General features: G+C 35.7%; 1 protein-coding gene across 1 annotated transcript in view; it reads right to left on the minus strand.

Annotated features, from left to right (window-relative positions):
• Positions 1-16,742: 16,742 nt before the first annotated feature.
• MTNR1A (melatonin receptor 1A) overlaps positions 16,743-20,395 on the minus strand; it is a 48,658-nt gene continuing 45,005 nt past the window's right edge. Inside the window, exon 2 of the mRNA XM_003205776.5 lies at positions 16,743-17,635. Coding sequence (XP_003205824.1) covers positions 16,767-17,635 — 869 coding nt within the window. The 3' untranslated portion in view covers positions 16,743-16,766. The remainder of the gene's footprint in view (positions 17,636-20,395) is intronic.

Genomic DNA, 20,395 nt, shown 5'->3' on the forward strand with positions numbered 1-20,395 from the left:
TTGTTTGACAATTTCCTATCTACAAATACAGAAATCCCTTTGCTCTCACAAATCCCATCTCTTTGACTCATATACAGAATAGATTTAGCAAGGGAAAAGAAATCTGGGGTCATAGTAAAGATGTTTCAACCTCCATGCCCTTTCTGTGTAAATAAGTGGAAGAGCAAATTACATTATTATTTGAGATTTCTTTTCACTATATGTACTTTGATCAGCATTATAGCCTCCTCCATTATGTTTCTGTATGTTCTCCTTTGCTAAAATATATTGTATGTTCCCAAAGTACACCTGACACAATGTGATTTGGGGTGAGAATGGACATATCAGATGGGTGACAACTGAAAGTATCAAGATTTATGGAATTCAGACACAGCAATGAGAAATAAATGCCATTCAGATCCCTGACAAGAAAAACTCAACCTATTTCTTTCAACTAATTATACAAGTGCATATAAATGGAGAAGAGAGACTTGAGTAAAAAGAAAATAGTATTTCCACTTTTCTACTTGCAGAAAAGTATTTTAGTAATTTTCTCCATGACAATCCAATACATCCCACTCCCAGTGAGCATTTGTAACTGGCATCCCATATATCTTTGCTCAGATATTTTTCTGTTACAGCTGTAGAAGCCCAAGAGGACAATGTATCACAGCTATTCTAAAGCTCAAGACAGCTATTCTAAGCATTTTTAAAACTATTCAGAATGTTCAATATATTCTTCTTTGCAAAGGTGATTCATTGATTTGCTAGAGTAATTCACGCTTTGGCAGCTGCCAGTCAATCAGTGCCATGTCTGTGGCTGATAACCAGAGTAGCAAATGGGTTGTGCTTCACAGTCAAACATGAGAAACCAAGACAACACTGGCCACAGGTCTTCACTATATCCTTAGTAACATCACCCTGACTCCAAGATGTAGAAGCATGTTCAGCTTTTGTTTTTCCTGTTCTTCAAAGCCATGTTATGCTGGGGAGCGCAGAGCAAATCCTGATTGTGTTTTACATTGACAAAGTGAATGATCTGCTCAGCCTGGTGGCAAGACTACATTATGAAATACCTAAGTTCAAAAGGGTCCAGAAGAGAGAAGGAGCAGAGGAACCATACTGAAATGGGATCAAGTATAGAAGAAATCACAAGATCCAAAGCATCCTGCATCTTCTCACTGCAAGGCTGAAGGCAACAACTCAGCAGAAAAGAGTTGATGGTGCTAAGTCCATACTTGAGGCTTCAAACAAAATCCCTTCTTGCCTGCTCCACACATTAGGTGCCCCTGTAAAACAAGTACAAGGGTCTGGATATGGAACATCCATCTGAGGGTAATAGCAGCAAATTTACAAGAGAGTGAAGCAGAACTAACAGATCTTTAAGGAAGCTTTCCTTAGAGCACAAGAGCTCTCCATCCTCAGGTGTAGTAAGTCAGGAAATGAAGACTTATTGATGAACTGGGACTTTTTGGTCAACTGGAGAGCAAGAAGAAAATGCACAGGTAATGGAAGCAGAGAGAGGTATCCTGGGAAGAGTATAGACTGCAGAACTGAGTTGAGCTGGGGTCAGGAAGGCCAAGGCCCAACTGGAACTGGACTGAGCAAGGGGTGCAAAGAAGAACAAGAATAGCTTCTATGGGTACTCGAGCCAGAAAAGGAAGTTCCAAGAAAATGTACTTCCTGAAGCAAGCAATACAGGCAGGCTGATAATAGCAGACAAGACAAAGGCTGAGGTACACAACTTTTTGCCTCAGTCTTCAGTAACAAAAACTTCGCACAATCCTCAAACAGATGAGTCAAAAGGTGGGACTAGGGGAGCAATATCCCTCCTATTGTAAGTGAATATCAGGTTCACAACCACCTGAGGAACCTGAGCATCCATAAACCTATGGGTCCTGATGAGATACATCCCCTGAGAGAATTAGCTGGTGTAATCACCAAGTCATTTTCAATGACATTTGAAAAGTCATGGCTGTCAGGTGAAGCTCCAGGTAACTGAAAAAAAGGCAGTGTTGAACTCATTTTTGAGAAGGGTAGAAAGGATGACCCAGGGAACTACTGACCTGTCAGTCTCATCTCTGTGCTGGGAATGATAGAGAAGATCCTCCTGGAAGCTATACTCAGGCACACAGAAGACAGGGAAGTGATGTGATACAACCAGCAAGTGCTGCCTGACCAACGTAGTGGCTCTGTATGGTGGCCTATCTCTGTCTGAGATCCTAAAGCACAAAAAGAATCTTTTAAACTACCTGTGACAGATGAAAGATTTGAGTCATAATTCTAAGAGCGCTTACTCTTTTCAAGACTGGGAGGAAAAGCGGCGTATCTCTTGGCATAAACTTTGAATTAGGCTGACCTGGCCTAGCTTAATAGCATTAGTTGGAATCAGATTTGAAAGTGTTCTAGGACTAAGTTGTTTAAATATCTGTGTGCGTGAAAGCTGCTTGAACACTACTGTGAAGTAACAGGCAAAAGTTAGTCAAGCTGTCATTTCTTTATTTGTTAGCCTTGCTGATTTTTTTTTTTAAACCAGTACTTTAATTTATCATCTACTTTTGAATGAAATCTTCATTTTCCCAAGAACTGCTAAGATGACTTAAAGTGACATGAAGACATCTGTTCTTTGGATTAGAGTTGTAGTTCCTACCTGAAAGCTTCTGGGCCAGGATTAAAAAACAAGCATTTTGTTTTAGCTGAAAAAAAAAAAAATGTTACAGACCATACATGAACTGATTCAAGGGTACACATCAAGGTTTGTCCAATTTCTTTAACAGCAGTCTGCCAGACTCACTAGCCTTATTTACAGAAAATAGATTCACTGGCATGATTCTGTGATTCAGTGTACTCCTTATTACAACTGTAAGTCCACATAGCTTGACTGAAACTGACAGTCAAATATTGTCTATATAGTGTTTCAGAAACACTTCTCCAGTGCGGGAAACTGGTATTTTACAAATCACTTATGCCTACAGCTGTTAATTCACTTGAGTGTATGCTCGTGACGTTTTTCAAACATTTTTCATAACTACATATTTCTACAAAACAAACATGTACTGAGTACTTAAGAGCCTGATTGACTGAATATAGGTTTGAAACACATTTATTCTTAGTCAGAAAAGACCAAAGATAGTGCTAGTGGGGAAAAAAATTCTGGAGCCACAGTGTCAAAATGGAGGGTATGCCATTCCATAACTTTTTGTAGCATGACAAAGAGATGGTGCTTTTTCCCTATCATAATTTCCTCCATCTGTTATGCTCCAAATCGTTGGTAACTATCATACTGGTAAGTGGACATAAGTAATTCTGGACTTTGATGACCCTAATTAAACAAAGACTTTGAATTTCAATGAAGATTGTGTTATTTTTAGGCATCACTGGTAACGATCACGAACCATTCAGCAAACATTTGCTCATAACATAAATAACAAGATTATCTCCAGATCTACCTAAAGAAGCAATAGTTTGTCTTTCTCCTAGTGCAGCAGCCATTTGACTTCCAGAAACTGAACCCTGTTTCCTCTGCAGAGGCAAAATGCAGAACTTGCAGAAGCACAAGTGGCCATCATTTTTGTAATATTTCAGAAAGATCAGTCCATGTTTGGAGAAGTGGATCAGGAAGTCAGAGGCTAGGTGACTTAATTCATATTACAGGGTAGGCTTGGAGAAGGTTAGAGTATAATGGTAGTGAAGAGGAAAGGAGCGGCAAGATGAAAACAACTCTTTAGAGTCTGAGAGAGAAGCTGGACTTGTAACTCTAAGATGAGGAGAACATGTAAATAAATTCTGCTATAGGGGCTTTACAGGAAATTTACAAACATTTAACACTGTATAACATGTATTTTGTTCCTGCTTTCTGATTTATAAGACATTTGTATTATGATTCTCCTCCTATCTGTGGAAAATACAAAGCACACTTTTCAAAACTCTGGAAGGGATATACCACATGTATGTAAGTAATACTCTTCACTGGAAACTGTCCAAAGAAGCTATGACAGTGCTCTGTAACAAAGACAAGACTGAATCACTGAACACAACAAAGATCAAGAGGAAAAAAAGAGAACAAGAGGAAGCAGCACTCCTGTGAACAAACGTGTTTTTGTTTTTTTTTTCTTCCCAGTAATTCTGCTTTTCATTCACTTTCAGTATATTGACAGGCAATTACTGTTCCTTTAAGACAAGAAGGTACACTAAGTAGCTTTATATTTCTCAACTACGGCAAGCAGAAAGCAACCAACTGAATATTGATGTTATTGGAAGGCAGAACTAAAACCTGCTTTCAGATGGAGGTAAGGAATGTGAGCTTGGAGTCACATGCACAGCTGTTTGACAGAATGACGCAACAGATACGTTCTTCAGTTGCTATGGTGATGGCTCATCTGCTTATATGTCCAAGAAATAGAGCTTCTCATTATATCCTCTAAGAGGAGAAACTGCTAGCTCATAACAACAAAGTGATTTGGTGTTGCACTACAGCATAGCTAATGCAAATAGCATTGCTTGGCTTTAATTTGGGCATGAAATTAATATCCTAAAGCAAATACATGAAGAAATAACTTTTCTATCCTTTATCTAGCTACTCATGCAGCACTTTTCACAAAAGCAACTGTTTACCTCTTCAATGAATCACTAATATATTGGCAAGAAATTGGATTTCTGGAATGATTGACTCAAAATCCCAGTGTACTATGGTAACATTAATAAAATTTCATTTCAGACTAGGATCTAATTTTATTCTAACTTAAGTGATCGAGATATTAGAGCTGGACAGACTTTAGAAAGACTTCTTATTAATAGCTTCCCTACTTAAGCAAATTCTGATCAGTTGTTGTCACAGACTATATTTATTTATTTTCTTCCAGTGCTCTCTGACAGGGCTCTATTAGTAGGTATTTTTACAAGAAGGTCACAGGAAAAATGCACATCCAAACCTCCTGAAAATAGATATACATATATACATACATACATTCTTTATGTGTACACAGGCAGCATTTTCATTAGAAATGCCTGTTTCCACAATCCAGGATCAGCATCACCAATATACAACCAATCAGATTGTAAAATCAATAAATAGACAGATGCATAACTGACAACTATACAGAGAAGTTAGGCTGGTCTTTAGAAAGTATATAGCTGGAAAGATTATCACACTGGAGAGTGATAATTGGAAAGGAATGGAAAAGCTTACCCACGTCTGGGCTCACAGAAAAAGACTCCAAGCAGAGCAATCACTAAAGAGAGAGCCTCCATCCTTGGCAGTCAGCTCTTAAATGGGGTCTAGGAGAGGTGAAGTCAGGCTCCATCCCTTCCAGTCACAGAGGTGAATTGCCTTCACCTGTGCTCCCACAGCTGACTCATTGCTTGCCTCAGGTGATCAATCAGAGGTTCAGGCCATGATTCAACAGTTCCCATACACAGATCAATTTCAAGTGTCAACCTAAAAAAAAGTATTGGGTACCATGTGGTATTTTAAATATTCTATTTGAAATGCAAAACTTCCTTAAGCAGTAGAAAAAAATCAGTGGAAAATTTGAACAATAAAACCAGAGGAAATTGTATAGAATCATACAATCATAGAATCACGAAGGTTGAAAAAGACCTCTAAGATCACCCAGTCCAACCATCCATTTATCACCAGTATTTCCCACTAAACCATGTGTTCTCTCTGCAATGGTTCAGAAAGTTTAGGAAACATTAAAAAAATCTTCAGTTAAAATTCTTTGCAGATACATAATGAATACTGTAATTACATTTAGTCTGCTTTAATACTTCTCATACTTTTTGAGAAATCATAGTAAAATAAGTATAATGAACAGTACAATATGAAAAGTGTTACAGAAATTAAAGACGTATCTTTAGGGCATTGTAGCCATCCTTGCATTCAAGTCATTCAAAATCAGAATGCATGACTATGTAATTAAATAAAATGATGTAAGGGACTCAAAAAGGTAATTCTGTAGATTAGAAGATGAGTACTTCGTGACACTTATTTCACAGAATCACAGAATGACTCGTGTTGGAATGGATCTCAAGGATCATGAATCTCCAACCCTCCTGCCACAGGCAGGGCCACCAACTTCCCAGGTGTACCTTTGATAGGTATATCAGATAGAAAAACTAAGAAACTTAAAAATACATGTAAGTTGGCAAGTAACTCCATACCTATCCTACCTGTTGTAGGATAAGCCTGTTTGCTTTGTATGAATTTTGGTATTTGTTTCGAATGATTTGTTCTGCAGCTATATTGAATTACACAGCATGCCATAAATAACCTTTGTTACAGTAATGCATAGCTTATACTTTAATTTCATAGGAATTATTTCTTTTTATAATGAAAAAGGAATGCATTAATTCTTGCAAATTCCTGTGAACATGGATCTCCTAATCATCATCTTAAATACTGAGACACTCCCTCATGTGATTATTACAGATGGTCCATTTTATTATAATTATGGTTCTGAGGTGGTAGAAAATTCAATGACAGCTTCATGCAGATAGTAATGGTGGTGACACACACAATAAAGCAAGGACTAGGATTAGAAGGAGGAACCAGGGATACATTCCTAGAGCCTTTCCCACAGTAAGGCATCTGCGCAAGTTCTGTGATGTGGTATAATCTCCTAGGTGCCCAATAGCATCTCAGTCTTACTACCTGATTTGTCAATTATGTTCAAGATGAATTAGTATGTTTATAAATTTGGGGTTTGCTTTCATTTTCATGTAAGATTTCTAAGTGCTGGCATAAGGCTAATGATGTAGAACTGCTGAGGACACTTTTTTTTCCCAGCAGAAGTAATCCAAATTAACCACAGGTAAATTGGCCATCTACTTTATACTCAAGCAACCATAACCCATGCTGCAGTTCATCTGAACAATTTGCCCAACTTCCCCTTACACACACTAACTTATCATCTAAACTTAGGTGAGTAAATTTAGTTGCTTAAAGGACCCACCCTTGTCATTCAGATTGTCTCACACAGACTGATGACTCGTCAATATAACTGTCTTGCCCATGTCCAGCTACCTTTTGTGTGTCATCTCTGACTAAATTTCACCTGCTAGTCTGGAAGCAAGGCTTCCAATCTGACAGGGAGGCTTTCTCCTAAATACACAAGATATCAACACCCTCACCTTGTTGCTGATGTTAGCAAACATACACTGGAGGCCTGAGGACCATCTTTGCTATTGCTTGCTAGTGCTCAGAGGCTCCATGGCCAATTCCCGGTGGTGATGTTTGGTTTCAAATTTCACCTCAGTTTCTGCTTTTGCTGAGGTGATATCAGTCACAGCTGGCTCACTGCATTGCCTCCAGGCTGCAGCAGAAGCCGGTATGCTACTTGGTCTGCCATGTTTTGCAATGTTTGACTTTAATTGAAAATTGTCTTTCCATTTGTCTTCTTGTAACAAGAAGATCTTTGATCTTATCCAATTTTCAGTGATCCACATGTTTCTCAGGCAGCAGCTCTACCACCAGGCTCCGCAGAAAATTGCTGTAAATATGTCACTGCCAGGCCTCTGGCTTGATCAGGCTTAGATCACTTCAGCAAATGCTTGTGAATGTGTGCCACACTAATGCTCCTGGGTTGTATGGACGGCTCCAGTACTCTGAAAAACAGCCTCAGTCTTCATTTTTAACATATCCTGATATTCTGTTTTGTGTAAACAGTGACTATACTGGGCGCTGCCTGGAAACATTTTGTAGCCATCTTGGCAAAGATTCTGAAAAATGAGAGAGCAGTCTGAAATGCAGATGTACAGGTTCTCCCCATCCCGACAGAGGACACTGAGTTCCTATTAATAGGCAGGAAGTATTAAATAACAGCTCTCTGGAAGATGGTTGACAAGGTAGACCTGTGCCCAAAGCTCTGATGGCAGCTATTTTGTCTGCTTCTGGTTGCCATAGCAATGGACCTTCCTGGCAGCAGGCTTCCATCATGGCAGCAGCAGTTGGCTACAGAGCCTAGGAATTCCAGTTCAGGTAAAGCTGGACCTCATGAAGACCCTCTAACTTTCAGAGACTCCTCAGCTAATATGAGAGAATATAAGCAGAGCAGAATGCAGGAATGCAATTATTTGTTAGCAGTTTGAGGCTCTCATGTTCAACACGGCTCCAAGGAGTCCTGATAGCAACCTTTCAGTATTTAAAGGGGAGCTATAAGATAGAAGAAACTATTTAGCAGGATCAGTTGTGATAGGACAAGAAGAAATGATTTCAAAGTAAAAGAGGAAAGATTTGGACTGGATATAAGAAAAAAGTTTTTTTTTATGATAAGTGTAGTAAAGCATTGGAATATATTGCCCAGAGAATGGTGGATGCCCCATCCTTCGAGATATTCAAGGTCAGACTTTCCCCATGAATCTTTTCTTGAAGCACCCTTGCCACCTCTCACAAGCAGCTAGCTGCACTTTGTTTTGTGAAAAAGGCTGTACAAAAGGAATGCATCATCAGTGCTTTGCCCATGTCTGCACGTGCCTACTCATGTGTGCCTATGTGCTGGAACTCATACAGAGTTAGCTGAATAAGTCTTTCCTCCAGGTCTTCCCATTAGCACATGCTCATGATGCCCTTATGTCTTATAGGATCCATAGGATCTATGATCAACCCTGTAAATTCTGTTGTGCAGTCCTCTGTATTTTAATATTACAGATATCCTGGGTGGAAAAAAAAAACAAAAAACAAAAACAAAAAAAATAATCAGGATTTAAAATGATTGAAGGGAAAAAATCCCACCTAAATAGTTGGAGGAATAACATCCTAGGTTTTTTGTTTGTTTTTGAGAAAATAAATGTATTTATATATCTAATAAAACTACTGCTAGGTGAAAATTTAAGTAATAATGATTTTGTTTTGTTACTTTTCTTATGACATTTTATTATTCAAATTGCACTTAGAATTGGATAGCAATAAAATTCTCAGTAGATCTGGTGGGCACAGATTGCAGTTTTTTGTGGTTTGGTCATCATGGCTTCCTCGTACTTTTTCATTCTTCCTACGATTATTTTCAGATGCTAGGTGTAAGGAATGACAGAGTGGATATGTTAAAAGATGGAGAGGATTCATCCACCTGACTGCTCACAAGCTATTTTGCATTCGAGTAATAAAGCAACAATGAAGTTTAGGAGAGCTCGTCATTGTGCTGTTTAACATGGGATAAATCCATGGAGGCTGCTTCCACCTGGTTTTCAAATCTTGCTATCATAGAACTATAGAATTTTTTGAGTTGGAATGGCCCCTTAAATCTAGCCCAACTCCCCTGCAATGAACAGGGATATCTACAGCTAGATCAGTTATTCATATTTTCTTTAAAGCTTCAATGTAATTGTGACTCAGTTGTTTCTTTGACAACTAGTTGGATTTTGTCTTTAGTTTATTTTGAACTCTGCTAGTTGATGATAAATAATTTATTTGGTAGTATTAGCTGTATTATGAAAACACTTCTTAGACATCAATGAAACATTCTGAGAAGATAAATTAACTGAGAAAAATAGAATTGCTTCTTCTCTGTATTACTAAGGAAATTTCCCAATTAGCTAATTCCTCCAGCATGCTGCACTAATTACTCTGAAAACACCTCATTTTTAAAAGCAGTGAAATAATTGCAAAAGATAGATTGTCTTTTGATTGCTGTTTTCCCAGACAATAGTTTTCTAACAATACGTGAATCAAATGCAAGATCTGTTCTGAAGATCAGAAGTGGAACAGAAAAAAAGAAAAGAAAAAATATATGAGAGTACCAGACTGATCGCCTGGCTCTTAGATTTCCTGCTGAGAGTAGGTCTCTGTGTAGTAGCTTTGTAGATTCTGTAGTCCATGCATGACTACAAAAGGCCTGTCATGTATCTTTATTGTTCCTCAGGCCTCTTATGACAAAAGAAGTCTTAATAAACATAGAACATTTCATTACTGGCTATAATTCTTTTTTTCAAATGCTATCTCCTGTAGGATTAGGGAGAAACTGTTCCACTACTCCCACCAGACATGTTAAGTGTCTAAACGAAAATGTGTTAAAAATGAGTTTACAAAACAAGAAGCAGCACCCATGCTAGTCTTTTCCTTTCCAGACTGGGAGGTTTTGGTGGCTATAATCATTGCAAAAAAAATTTATAGTCTCTTCTTCATACCAACAGATAAGAGCATAAAAGTAATGCAGAGGTACTTACAAAGGATGGACACAGTAATAGGGATAGATACTAGGAAGTTTTATGTATAAGTATTTAATTCTATCATTAATAGGGCTTTTGTACAATAACTAGTTGATTTGAACTTGGACAGTTAGTGTGATTGTAACTGGACTAAGAATAGCTCTGGCTTTTTTTTTTTTTTTTTTATTAGACCATGAAAACATTAATTATATTAGCAATAAAATCTTGGTTTCCTTCAGAAAATTAATTCCCCTTTTCCCATAAGAAGCTCTTGACGGTAACACAAGGGATGATTCTTTACTATTATTTATTTCTGAGTTTTTCTTGAAACAGGGTCTTCCCATAAAAAAATAGATAAAATTTTTTGAAAAATGCTTTGATATTTAGTTGTACTTACGCTATATTTGATTCCTCTTCCTGTTGCAGCTTACAAGAGACTGTGAGTGCAACCCTTCTTCTAGTGACAATTTATTTAGTACAGAAGCAAGCTTCCTGATTAGGAGAAAACAGCGGGGGCAATAATGGAATCCATGAGCATTTCAAAGAAATAAAATATATTTTGAAGATTATAAGTTTTATTTAATTTATAAATCAATATGCTTGTATTGAATTATAGATTCCTGAGGGTGATTATTTCTGAAACTATTTACTTTATCAAACTCTTCATAAGAACTCAAGTGGACAAAATGGATTCTAATAAAACAAGGACATTTAAGGACATTCTGGAGTCAAGAATTATCGTATAATTTCATTGGTGTAGGCAGATGTTACAGGGACAGCTATAGGGACAGTTAAGCTGTTAGTACATTCAGAACTGAGGAGTGAATGCCTTAGGTCTGAGACAGAAAAGGAGAACAGATTAATTTTTGTGCCAGGTAAATTTCCAGGAGCTGTCCTGGAATATTGCATTAACATTGAAATTGAGAACTGTGGTCTGTGTGAACATCAGTATTATGAAACAGTTCATATCTCTTAATAATTCTATCTTTAAGTAAAATTTATGATGAGACAGACATTGCATGTTCTTAAACTATTTGGAAAGTCTAGAAAATATTGGACAAATTATGGGCAGATCTGCCTTTTCTCTAGTCTGATACAGAAGTTTGGGTTTATAAGGCTTTATAAGTCCATTTAATATAGTTACTATGTTTCCTTATGTTGGATGTAAACATCTACTTCAATACACTATTTGTGGGATGTGTCTTTTTGCTTGAATTTAAGGTTGTAAAGTATGCATGTATTATCCATAGATTCAAATGATATTTTTACTTCACTTTTTAAAAATAATAACAAAGGCTTAATAGAGGTTTTTCTGCTGTGAATTTTTACATCTCTGGTACTGACTCATTAAAACATGAACAAAAATACCCCTAATACAAGCTAATTATGATCTTTTGATTTCATTGAGGCCCACATTTTTCTCTTGTTATTAAGCCTACCCAGGCTTAATAATTGGCATTTTGAGTGGCTGTCCTGTCCTTCTCCACCCTATTACACTTTCTGTACCATAATTTTAAACCATAATTTTTATTTTATTAGCAGTTGTTGGTTAGTAGCAAAGAAATTATGATCAGGCCTTTTGTCTTTCAAAGTAGTCTATATTGGATTAATTCTATTTATTTCTATATATCCTAACTATTATATCAGAAAAAAGGTCCATCTACTTCAGTGTATTTTGGCCAGTATCTATACTGAGGAAAGTATCTATACTGAGTTCCCTAGAAATGAAACAAATATTTCTCATGTAATAATGTAAAATAGCTAGTTCTACATTAATGAAATCCAATCCTCAGCTGACCTAAATCAGTGAAGCTGTGCTAGTTTATGTGAGCTGGAAACAAGATCCGATCATTGGCCCATGCTACTGTTGATTGGTTATCAGAAGCCAAAATAAGTTATTAATGACGTGTACTTCAGTCAGTGTTTGGTAATAAGGATGGTTTGGGTTACTAGTATTTTACTGAATTCGGAAAATATAGTTGGTGACCACCATTAATTCAAGGGCTGCTCAGAAGGTAGTGCCTCCTATCTTGTTATGTTGGCCCATAACATCAGGGGTGGATGTTGGCAGTATGGCAGTAGAGGTTGAATACTGGTTATTCTGTTACATTTTGTTGTCATGTGACAGATGGAAGCAGAGGAACAGCCTGAGACTGAAGTGCACATGAAGCAATGGTGGGGAATTCACTTCCACCATGTGGAAAAAATGGCACCCATTGACATTCGTCAATGCTTGCTGGATGTTTATGGATGTTTAGTGGATGTCTAAAGGCCAATGTCAACACAATTACATGTTCTGAGTCTTTTTTACTTTATTCTTCAAATATGTCAGACAAATATTTGAGGTAAGAATAATATCTTCAAGTAGTAAATTCATAAAAGTACATAATGGCATTCTTATTTATGGGCAAAAAAAATGAGATACAGTACATGGTTCTAAGCTAGTCCGCTGTTTGCATTTCTTCTTTTCTTCCAAGAAATTTGTCTTTAGCACGTATGATTTCCCAAGCTTCAGTGACAAGATCACAGACATATGTATTTCTTAATTATTTGCAAACCATAGTAATGATACGTAGAAAGTATTTAATAGAAAATAATTAAAAAATAACACTCCATCTGTATTACTACAGTTTGTGAACAAAATGTTCATCTGAGTTTCTGTTTTAAATTTAGCAACCACATGTCCTGATGTGCTTTTTTATTATATTTTAAATATGTTTTTATTATTGCTTTTTTTCAAGTGCAGTGTAAGAGAAGTAACAGTTCCCTTCAATCTGTAAGCAATTATCAGATTTAATATTGTATTATTTTTAAAATGGTCCAAAAGAATAAAAGGGTCAATGAGAACTGATTATGGAATGATGTGTTATAAAGTGCAAGACGGTTTCATTGCAATAGTATATTTATTATGGATGATTTAAAGACTTAGTTTCTGGAATACATTAGAAAAGAAAGAAAAATAGAGAAAGTATTGCTATATATTATTCCTATTAAAATAACATGCTTGCTTCATATCTATGTGCTTCCACTAACTTAGCGGAAGAAGAAACTGTGCAGGGCACTCTTACATGACCTGTTCCAAATGAAATTACTTTGTTGCATGTAGTTACAGTTTAACTACAATAAATGCTCTATTAAATAAGATTAATGTATTCATTAATAATTCTTTCTGCTGGTAAAATTAAAATAATGCCAGATATCCTTGTTAACAGAAAGTTTGCAGTTATATTGACAACAATTAAAAAAAAGTCCGTAAGGATTCAAGATGTGATAATATCACATTCAAAATGTCAATATATTCAAGATTGTGATATAAGAAAAAATACTTATTTTTAGGATAAGGCTAGGGACAATTAGGATGTGAATTTTCAGTATCATGCATACAGGCAATTCATTGCTGTTTCCCAGAGGTGATTTGGCTTCATTAGAGCTCAAAACAGAAGTGGATAGGAAGTACTGAAAGGAAGTGTCTTTGCATGCATTGCAGACTGTTAAGTCTTGCGTTTTAGATTTAAATCCATCCAAGCCTGGTAAGAAAATGCTATCCACCAGACAGAGATCTAAATAATGCAAACTTAAAGCATGCCTTTCATACAAGGAAAAAGTCATGACTTGGAACTGCAAAAACACATCATGGCTCATTCACTTTCATAGAAGCAATGAAATTTGGATATATTTCTAGCTCCATCTCACTATAATGAAAGGAAATTACAATTATTTTTGTTGATTTTTTTTACATTGACCATAAACATTTTGAGATGCTGACTTACTGACTTACATTGCCATGTAAGACAATGGTCTGCTCACTGTCTTACATGCATCACTTTAACCTCTTCTTAGAGAGAACAAAATCTGAATAGAAAAAATCACTGCTAAAGAGTTAAACCACAGCATTATTTCATTTTTGCACTGAGTTTTTTGCACACCCTGACTAACGTAACTCAGAATGGCAGTAAGAGTACCTGAAGAATCTGAAGAGGGCAGCAGATGTTTTTCATCCATATTAATTTAAACTACATTGTAAAGTCTAACACACTTCCCCCCCAAAGAAGAACAAGAGATTAATTTCTTAAAGTTATTGCTATATTTATCAGCTCATAACATCACCACCATGCACAGTTCTATGATTTAGATATCATACAAATATTTCAAAATATCAGATCTGAAAAAAATGCTCTCTATTTTAATTCCAGGCCTATTCAATAAAATATATACCTTTGGTATGTTTTATTGCATATAGCAAGCCATTTTCATTATCATCAAAAATATACTTTAGCACTTGTGAATTACAGGGGACTAATGCCTCAGAAAACCCACAATTTTGAATCAGCTCATAAATACATAGACAGGATAAGCATATACATTATCTGTTGTCAATGGCAAGTGAAAAATATTTGAGAATTCTAAATTTATGGATGATTAAGCTAATTGTCTTTATGCTAATTTATTAGAAGCATTGTAAGACATAATTTTCATTGAAAATACACTTAAAATAAGGCAAGTTTGTAAGAATTTGAATAGTGTTTTTTCTTACATGAAGAATTTATTTTCTTATACGCTGGTCACGCCTCCCTCCCTATTCTGAAATCAATACACACAAAGCAACAAAACAGAGCAAAGCATCCTCTGAGGATGAAATCACAGTGAAAAAAACTGTGATATAATTTATGCTGTTAATCATGTTGTATTATACTGCATCATATGATGATACTACAATAGAAGAGAGCTGGTTATTTACACAGTGGTTCTGACTGGCAAATGTAAACAAAGATGAGTCAAGCACCTCAACAGTGCTTTGACTGGCTAGTTAATCTGCAGGATTTTAAGATGTTCATTAGTTCCAGCTTGACATAAACAAGTGAGAACATGAGGCACCTATGTTTAAGGTAAGAAGCTGGTCATTGACGAAATGTCAGTGGGGTTTTCAAGTAAATATGAATGTATTCTCTTTAGTTCATTGCTAATATTAAGTCAAATGTACACTAATCTATGATCCATGAAAGAGGAGATGCTGTTAGATTTCTAGACAGCTTAAGGAATTATATAAATATAGAGTGGCTGTTAGTTTCTAAGACATATAAATTGAAGAAAATCTCCAGTACAGCAAGTAATTATTCAAAATTGCTTAGATAAGTCTACTTTTCAGTACAGAAAACTTTTACAGGCTGTTCAGAAAATCTTAGTACAGTTGAAGTGACTGGAATTGGCTTGGAAAAGCTCGCGTTTAATTGAACATTGGTACAGGTATGAACTCTTGAGTACTAAAAGGTATGACAGTTGCAGTATCTTGCAGTATCTTTCCAGAGTTAAATATTCTTTCTCTATAAGGTCAGCTTGAAGGTGAATCCTATTGTCTTCCTGCATCAGAGGACTTTTTTATCAACAGAGATGCACTGTTGCAGGAGACATGCTGTCTAGGTATACTTTCTCATTTCACAGTATGCTTCCTCCCAGTGAAAAGACACTTGTTGTCTGTGGAAAGTCCACGTAACAGGTCCTCTCCTGAGAGTCATATATTTCTCCTTCTAGCAGCATCATTAGTAGCATTTTCTCTTTGTTAATTAGATGTGTTTAATTGTTAGAGGTGAATATTATTTTTACAACCGTGGTAAACGATTATTTTGAAAAGCTTATCTATAGGAGTTTACAAAATAACCTATAAATCTTATATTATGCCCAGGAGATTAAGTTGAGAAAGATGTCACATGCTCATTCTGTAAATATTTGTAATTTCCCAGGGTGTTATGAGATTATGACTCAACTAACCAGACAAAATGTCATCCTTACCCACTGTCACTTTTAAAAGCATAAGTCTTCTTGCAAAGGCTCCGAAATTCCATACCGCACAGAAGTGAGAAATACTGATTCTTCCTTGCTTATGTTTCTAGGAGGTGTCTCTCCAGAACATGTTTTGGGAAACTTTCCAATTTTGTGAATTACTATGTCTTCAGAAAAAAAGTGGTGTTTTGTACTTTTCTCCACCTGTCCCAAATGGCTTGAGAAGATGAATCGTATCACTTTTTTTTTTTTCTGTCCAGTTTATCCTCCCCTCTCTGTAGCTTTGATAATAATAACTCAGTTACTCATTTCTTCCCCTAAAAACTATTTTGGATTTGAGAAGTCAGTTGAGAATGCCATTACTAGGAAGTCTGGTAAGGTTTAATGTAAATAATTCTCAGAGTTTATTTCCTAAAATACAACCAGATTTCATCTTTTAAAATAAGTTGTCAGAGATTTTTGAATCGGGATCATAACTTGGCCAAAAGATGGAGGTAGAGAGCAGTGGGAATAGTTTTGTGTCTTCTTTCATTAAGCCAGGTAATATGGATATTTTTGTTTCATTCTATCTCTAATTTGTTAACTCCGTTTGAGAGGAGGAAAAAAAAAAAAAAAAGTATCCATGCATAATTTGTATTGTAATTCCCTCAAGGATATACTGTGTTGTTATACGAAAGATATACTACTGTACAACAATATCTGTATGTAAAGGCTCTGTAACTCAGATTCCCAAATACCATGCAAAGATTTTGATCAAAGTGCCTTCAATGTAGAATACAGAATTCAGTATAATATTCAACAGTAGGTCTAATGAAACAGATTCTTTATTTAGATGCTGTGAAGTGAAAGTAATAACGTTCCCATTTTCACACAGAGTCCACCTTCACTTGATTGTTGTTTGTAATCAGCGGAGAAGGTTTACTTCTTATCCTGTCTGCTGCATCATTAGAACTGTCCTGGAAAAAAGCTTTTGCTGTACAAAAACTGACAACAATTTTCTTGTATTCTCTTCTGAAGTTCTGATTCAGGAGTCCATATATGATGGCATTAAGGCAGCTGTTGAAATATGCCATGTAATAGCTAGACACGAACAACCACTCTGGAATCTTAGGGATTATAGTTTCTGGGTCAACAGCCACAGCGAGGCCAATGAAATTCAAAGGAGCCCAGCACACGGCAAACAGTACAAATACTACAAACATGGTTACAAAGTTTCTGAAGTCATGTGGTTTCAGTCTGGGGTTGTTGTCTGGTTTAACCCTTCGTCTTACCTGAATAACAAGGATCCATATTCTCAAGTAACAATAAGTAACTATGGCTATGGGAAGCATGAAGTGGAAAAACACCACTGCTATTGTATATGCTGAACTCACAGACTGTGCAAATGTGCACGAGTAAATCCTGGGGTCATATTGTAGAGATCCCACAAACAGGTTGGGCACAATAGCAACAACTGTTAGGACCCAAATGAGAACAACATAGCACAAAGAATTCTTGTCGCTGTACAGCTTGTCATATTTGAGACTGTGGCAGATATAGCAGTATCGATTGATAGCAATGCCTGTAATATTGAAAATTGATCCAATGACACTTAGGCCCATCAAGAAGCCACTAATCTGGCAGTGAAGGTATCCCAGATTCCATCCATTGTGAAATACAGAGGTGAGGACCAGTGGATATGGATAGATTGCTACGACCAAGTCTGCAATTGCCAGGCTTACCACAAATATATTTCCTGTAAAATAAATATAAAAATACAAGTATTAGATTCTCATTCTCTTTCATTACTTCTGCTCTTAATACATTAATGACCAGCCTTAGTGGAACATTCTATATTTCATTAAGTTCTAGTTTCTAGGTTGAAATTAATTTTCATATATAAGAAATGACACTCATTTTAAATCTAAGAAGGATGCTTAGTTTAAGCCTGCACTATCTAAAAGGAAACTGTCTATTAATTACAATGACCTACTATTTTTATTATTTAATTTATTTGGATTCTCCTAATCACAGAGACCCAGAATTCGTATAGTATTAAAATATTCATAATTTTAAGCCTTGTTTTAGCTTTAAATAGTCTCTTCTGAAAAATCAGCATAAAAAGTATGATCACTAATACATTTCAAAACTTACAATCACCTTCTGTATTTAGTTTAATTCCCTTTTCTTACATTACCCCATAGTTTCGTTTGTTTGTTTGTTTGCTTTCTGTTCTGAAATGAATATTTGTTTTTCCATTTGTATTTCAAGCTTCCATTAAAGTGACATCACCTTTTTGAATCTTTTGGATAGCACTTAACCATATCACTGAAATTCATATTTTGGGAAGTAGTATCTGTGGAAATTAAAAAAAGAATTTCTAAGAGTCCAGCTGATCACAAAGTAAGTTTTCTTTCCTAAACTGTGACATGTGGTCTTCAGTAAAACAAGTTATCCCAGGTGATGACCATGACTGCTCCCACAGACTACTAATACCACTTTCTTATCTGGCTCCAAAGTGAAAAATTAAGCATTCTCTCAGGTCAGTTTTCTAATTAAAACAAAGAGACGTTATTTTAGGGTGTGTTAGCTCTTGGTAGAGCTCTCAAAGACAAAAGAATCTGTCATAATTACATTAATTTTGAATTAATCCTTTTAGTGCAGATGATATATTCTCTTTCTCTTTTTTTTTTTTTTTTTTTTAAGAGATGATTACTTTAGTAATAACTCATCTGAATGCCTCCTAGCAATTCCAGGTTCACAAAACACAGAAGATACAGCTTCTCTTCTTTTTTAAAAAATAACTACTACATACCACATATATGTGTCATGTTATTCATGTCCATATCAACAGAAATGTATAAATGTATACATGTTCATGCATATGTATAGGTATACAAATGTGTTTGTATAAGTGCGTGTTAAGATTGTTCACAGAAGATTAAATATAAGCTATTGTAACCTCTAAGAAAATATATTGCTAGCTCATTAATAATCAAAATCAGCTTTGGTAAATTGTTTTATGCATTTACCTTAAGCAGAAAAAACACAAATAAATAAAAATATTTTAAGGGAAAAAGGTAAAAGTACTTATGAACTAATAGGACATTTAATTCTCAAAAAAGTATTTTACTTGAAAAAAATTTAAATACATATTCTCTCACTATTCTTATGCTTTACATGGTTGTGTAGAAATATTAACTGTGCAAACAAATATAGACAAAAATACAGCAATTATTTAGTTCAGGATTCTACTTATTCCCCTTTTTTCAAACTTTTGATTCTAACATGAAATACTAGTTTGGCACTTATAGCAATGGGATAAATGGCCTCAGAAGATTGCTAGAATACTTTTCATAGATTTTGTATCTGAATTTAGAGATGTCTCTCTTTCTATGGTCTCCGTAGTTTCTTATTTTTGCCCATGAATTCATTGCCAGGCTGAAATATGCTTATCTGTAAGACGTTAGCACAATTCCAGATCATTTCAGAAGAAACATCAGAGCTCCTTTAAGCAGAAGCTCTGTGTTTAACTTAGGGATTGAGAAATTGAAATGGGATTAAAAGTTGGCAGTAGTGGGTTACCAAACATCCTCCCCTGCCTCAAATGCTGCATATTTGATGAAATGGCTACAGATAAATTCTAGATGGGAAAAAGAGCTGGGACCTTGTTTAGAGAATACTTGAAGAATCCTGTTTTCATTTGCTTATAGATTTTTTTGCACAGTTAAGACTGGTCATATCAGACCTTTCTCTATACTATCTACTTCTGCTGGTGATCTACACGAATATTGTCATTATTACCAGTAATGACACTCTTGATATAAAAGGTTCAGCAATTAATAAGAGAAATGCTGAAAGAAGCATGGATTTTCTTTTTGCCCTTTGTTGAATAAAAGAAACGTGTAATGCTTTTTCTTTCTTTCTTTCTTTCTTTCTTTCTTTCTTTCTTTCTTTCTTTCTTTCTTTCTTTCTTTCTTTCTTTTTCTGATTTGTTTTAGAAATGCTTTGGAAAAAAACAGTCTAGGAAAAGTAGGCACTCTGTCTATGAATCAGATAAATTTCAGGCCTCAACAAATTTGGGATCCATGGTAATCCCAGCTGTTCTTTCCAGTAGGCTGCCATAGACCAAAAACCCTGAAAGGCTAGAAAGATAAGCTGTTTCATAAGGCACTGGGAGGCAAGAAGACCAAGTTGGGAACCTATCTTTTTAAAAATTCATGAACTTGGAAACCAAACTCTTTGTCTGTCTTCTCCTGGTTTGCATGTCAGGTATAGCCTTGGGCTAGAAGACTTCTGGGAAACCAGATGCTTGCTTGCGAAGAGTACATTTAACTTGCCTTTCAGGAATGGTTGTCTTTAGACTTGAGTTCTGATGCATTTTCCTTATGAGTATAGAAACTTCAAGTAAAAATTGTTTGGGTTAATTTGTTTGTTATGTGTTTTGAAGTTCATTGTTTCAGATTCTTATGTTGGATCTGAAATAGTGCTGACGTTGCACATGTTGCATAGCTCT

Source organism: Meleagris gallopavo, chromosome 4, assembly GCF_905368555.1.
Source record: "Meleagris gallopavo chromosome 4, MGAL_WU_HG_1.1, whole genome shotgun sequence".
Lineage (NCBI taxonomy): Eukaryota > Metazoa > Chordata > Aves > Galliformes > Phasianidae > Meleagris > Meleagris gallopavo.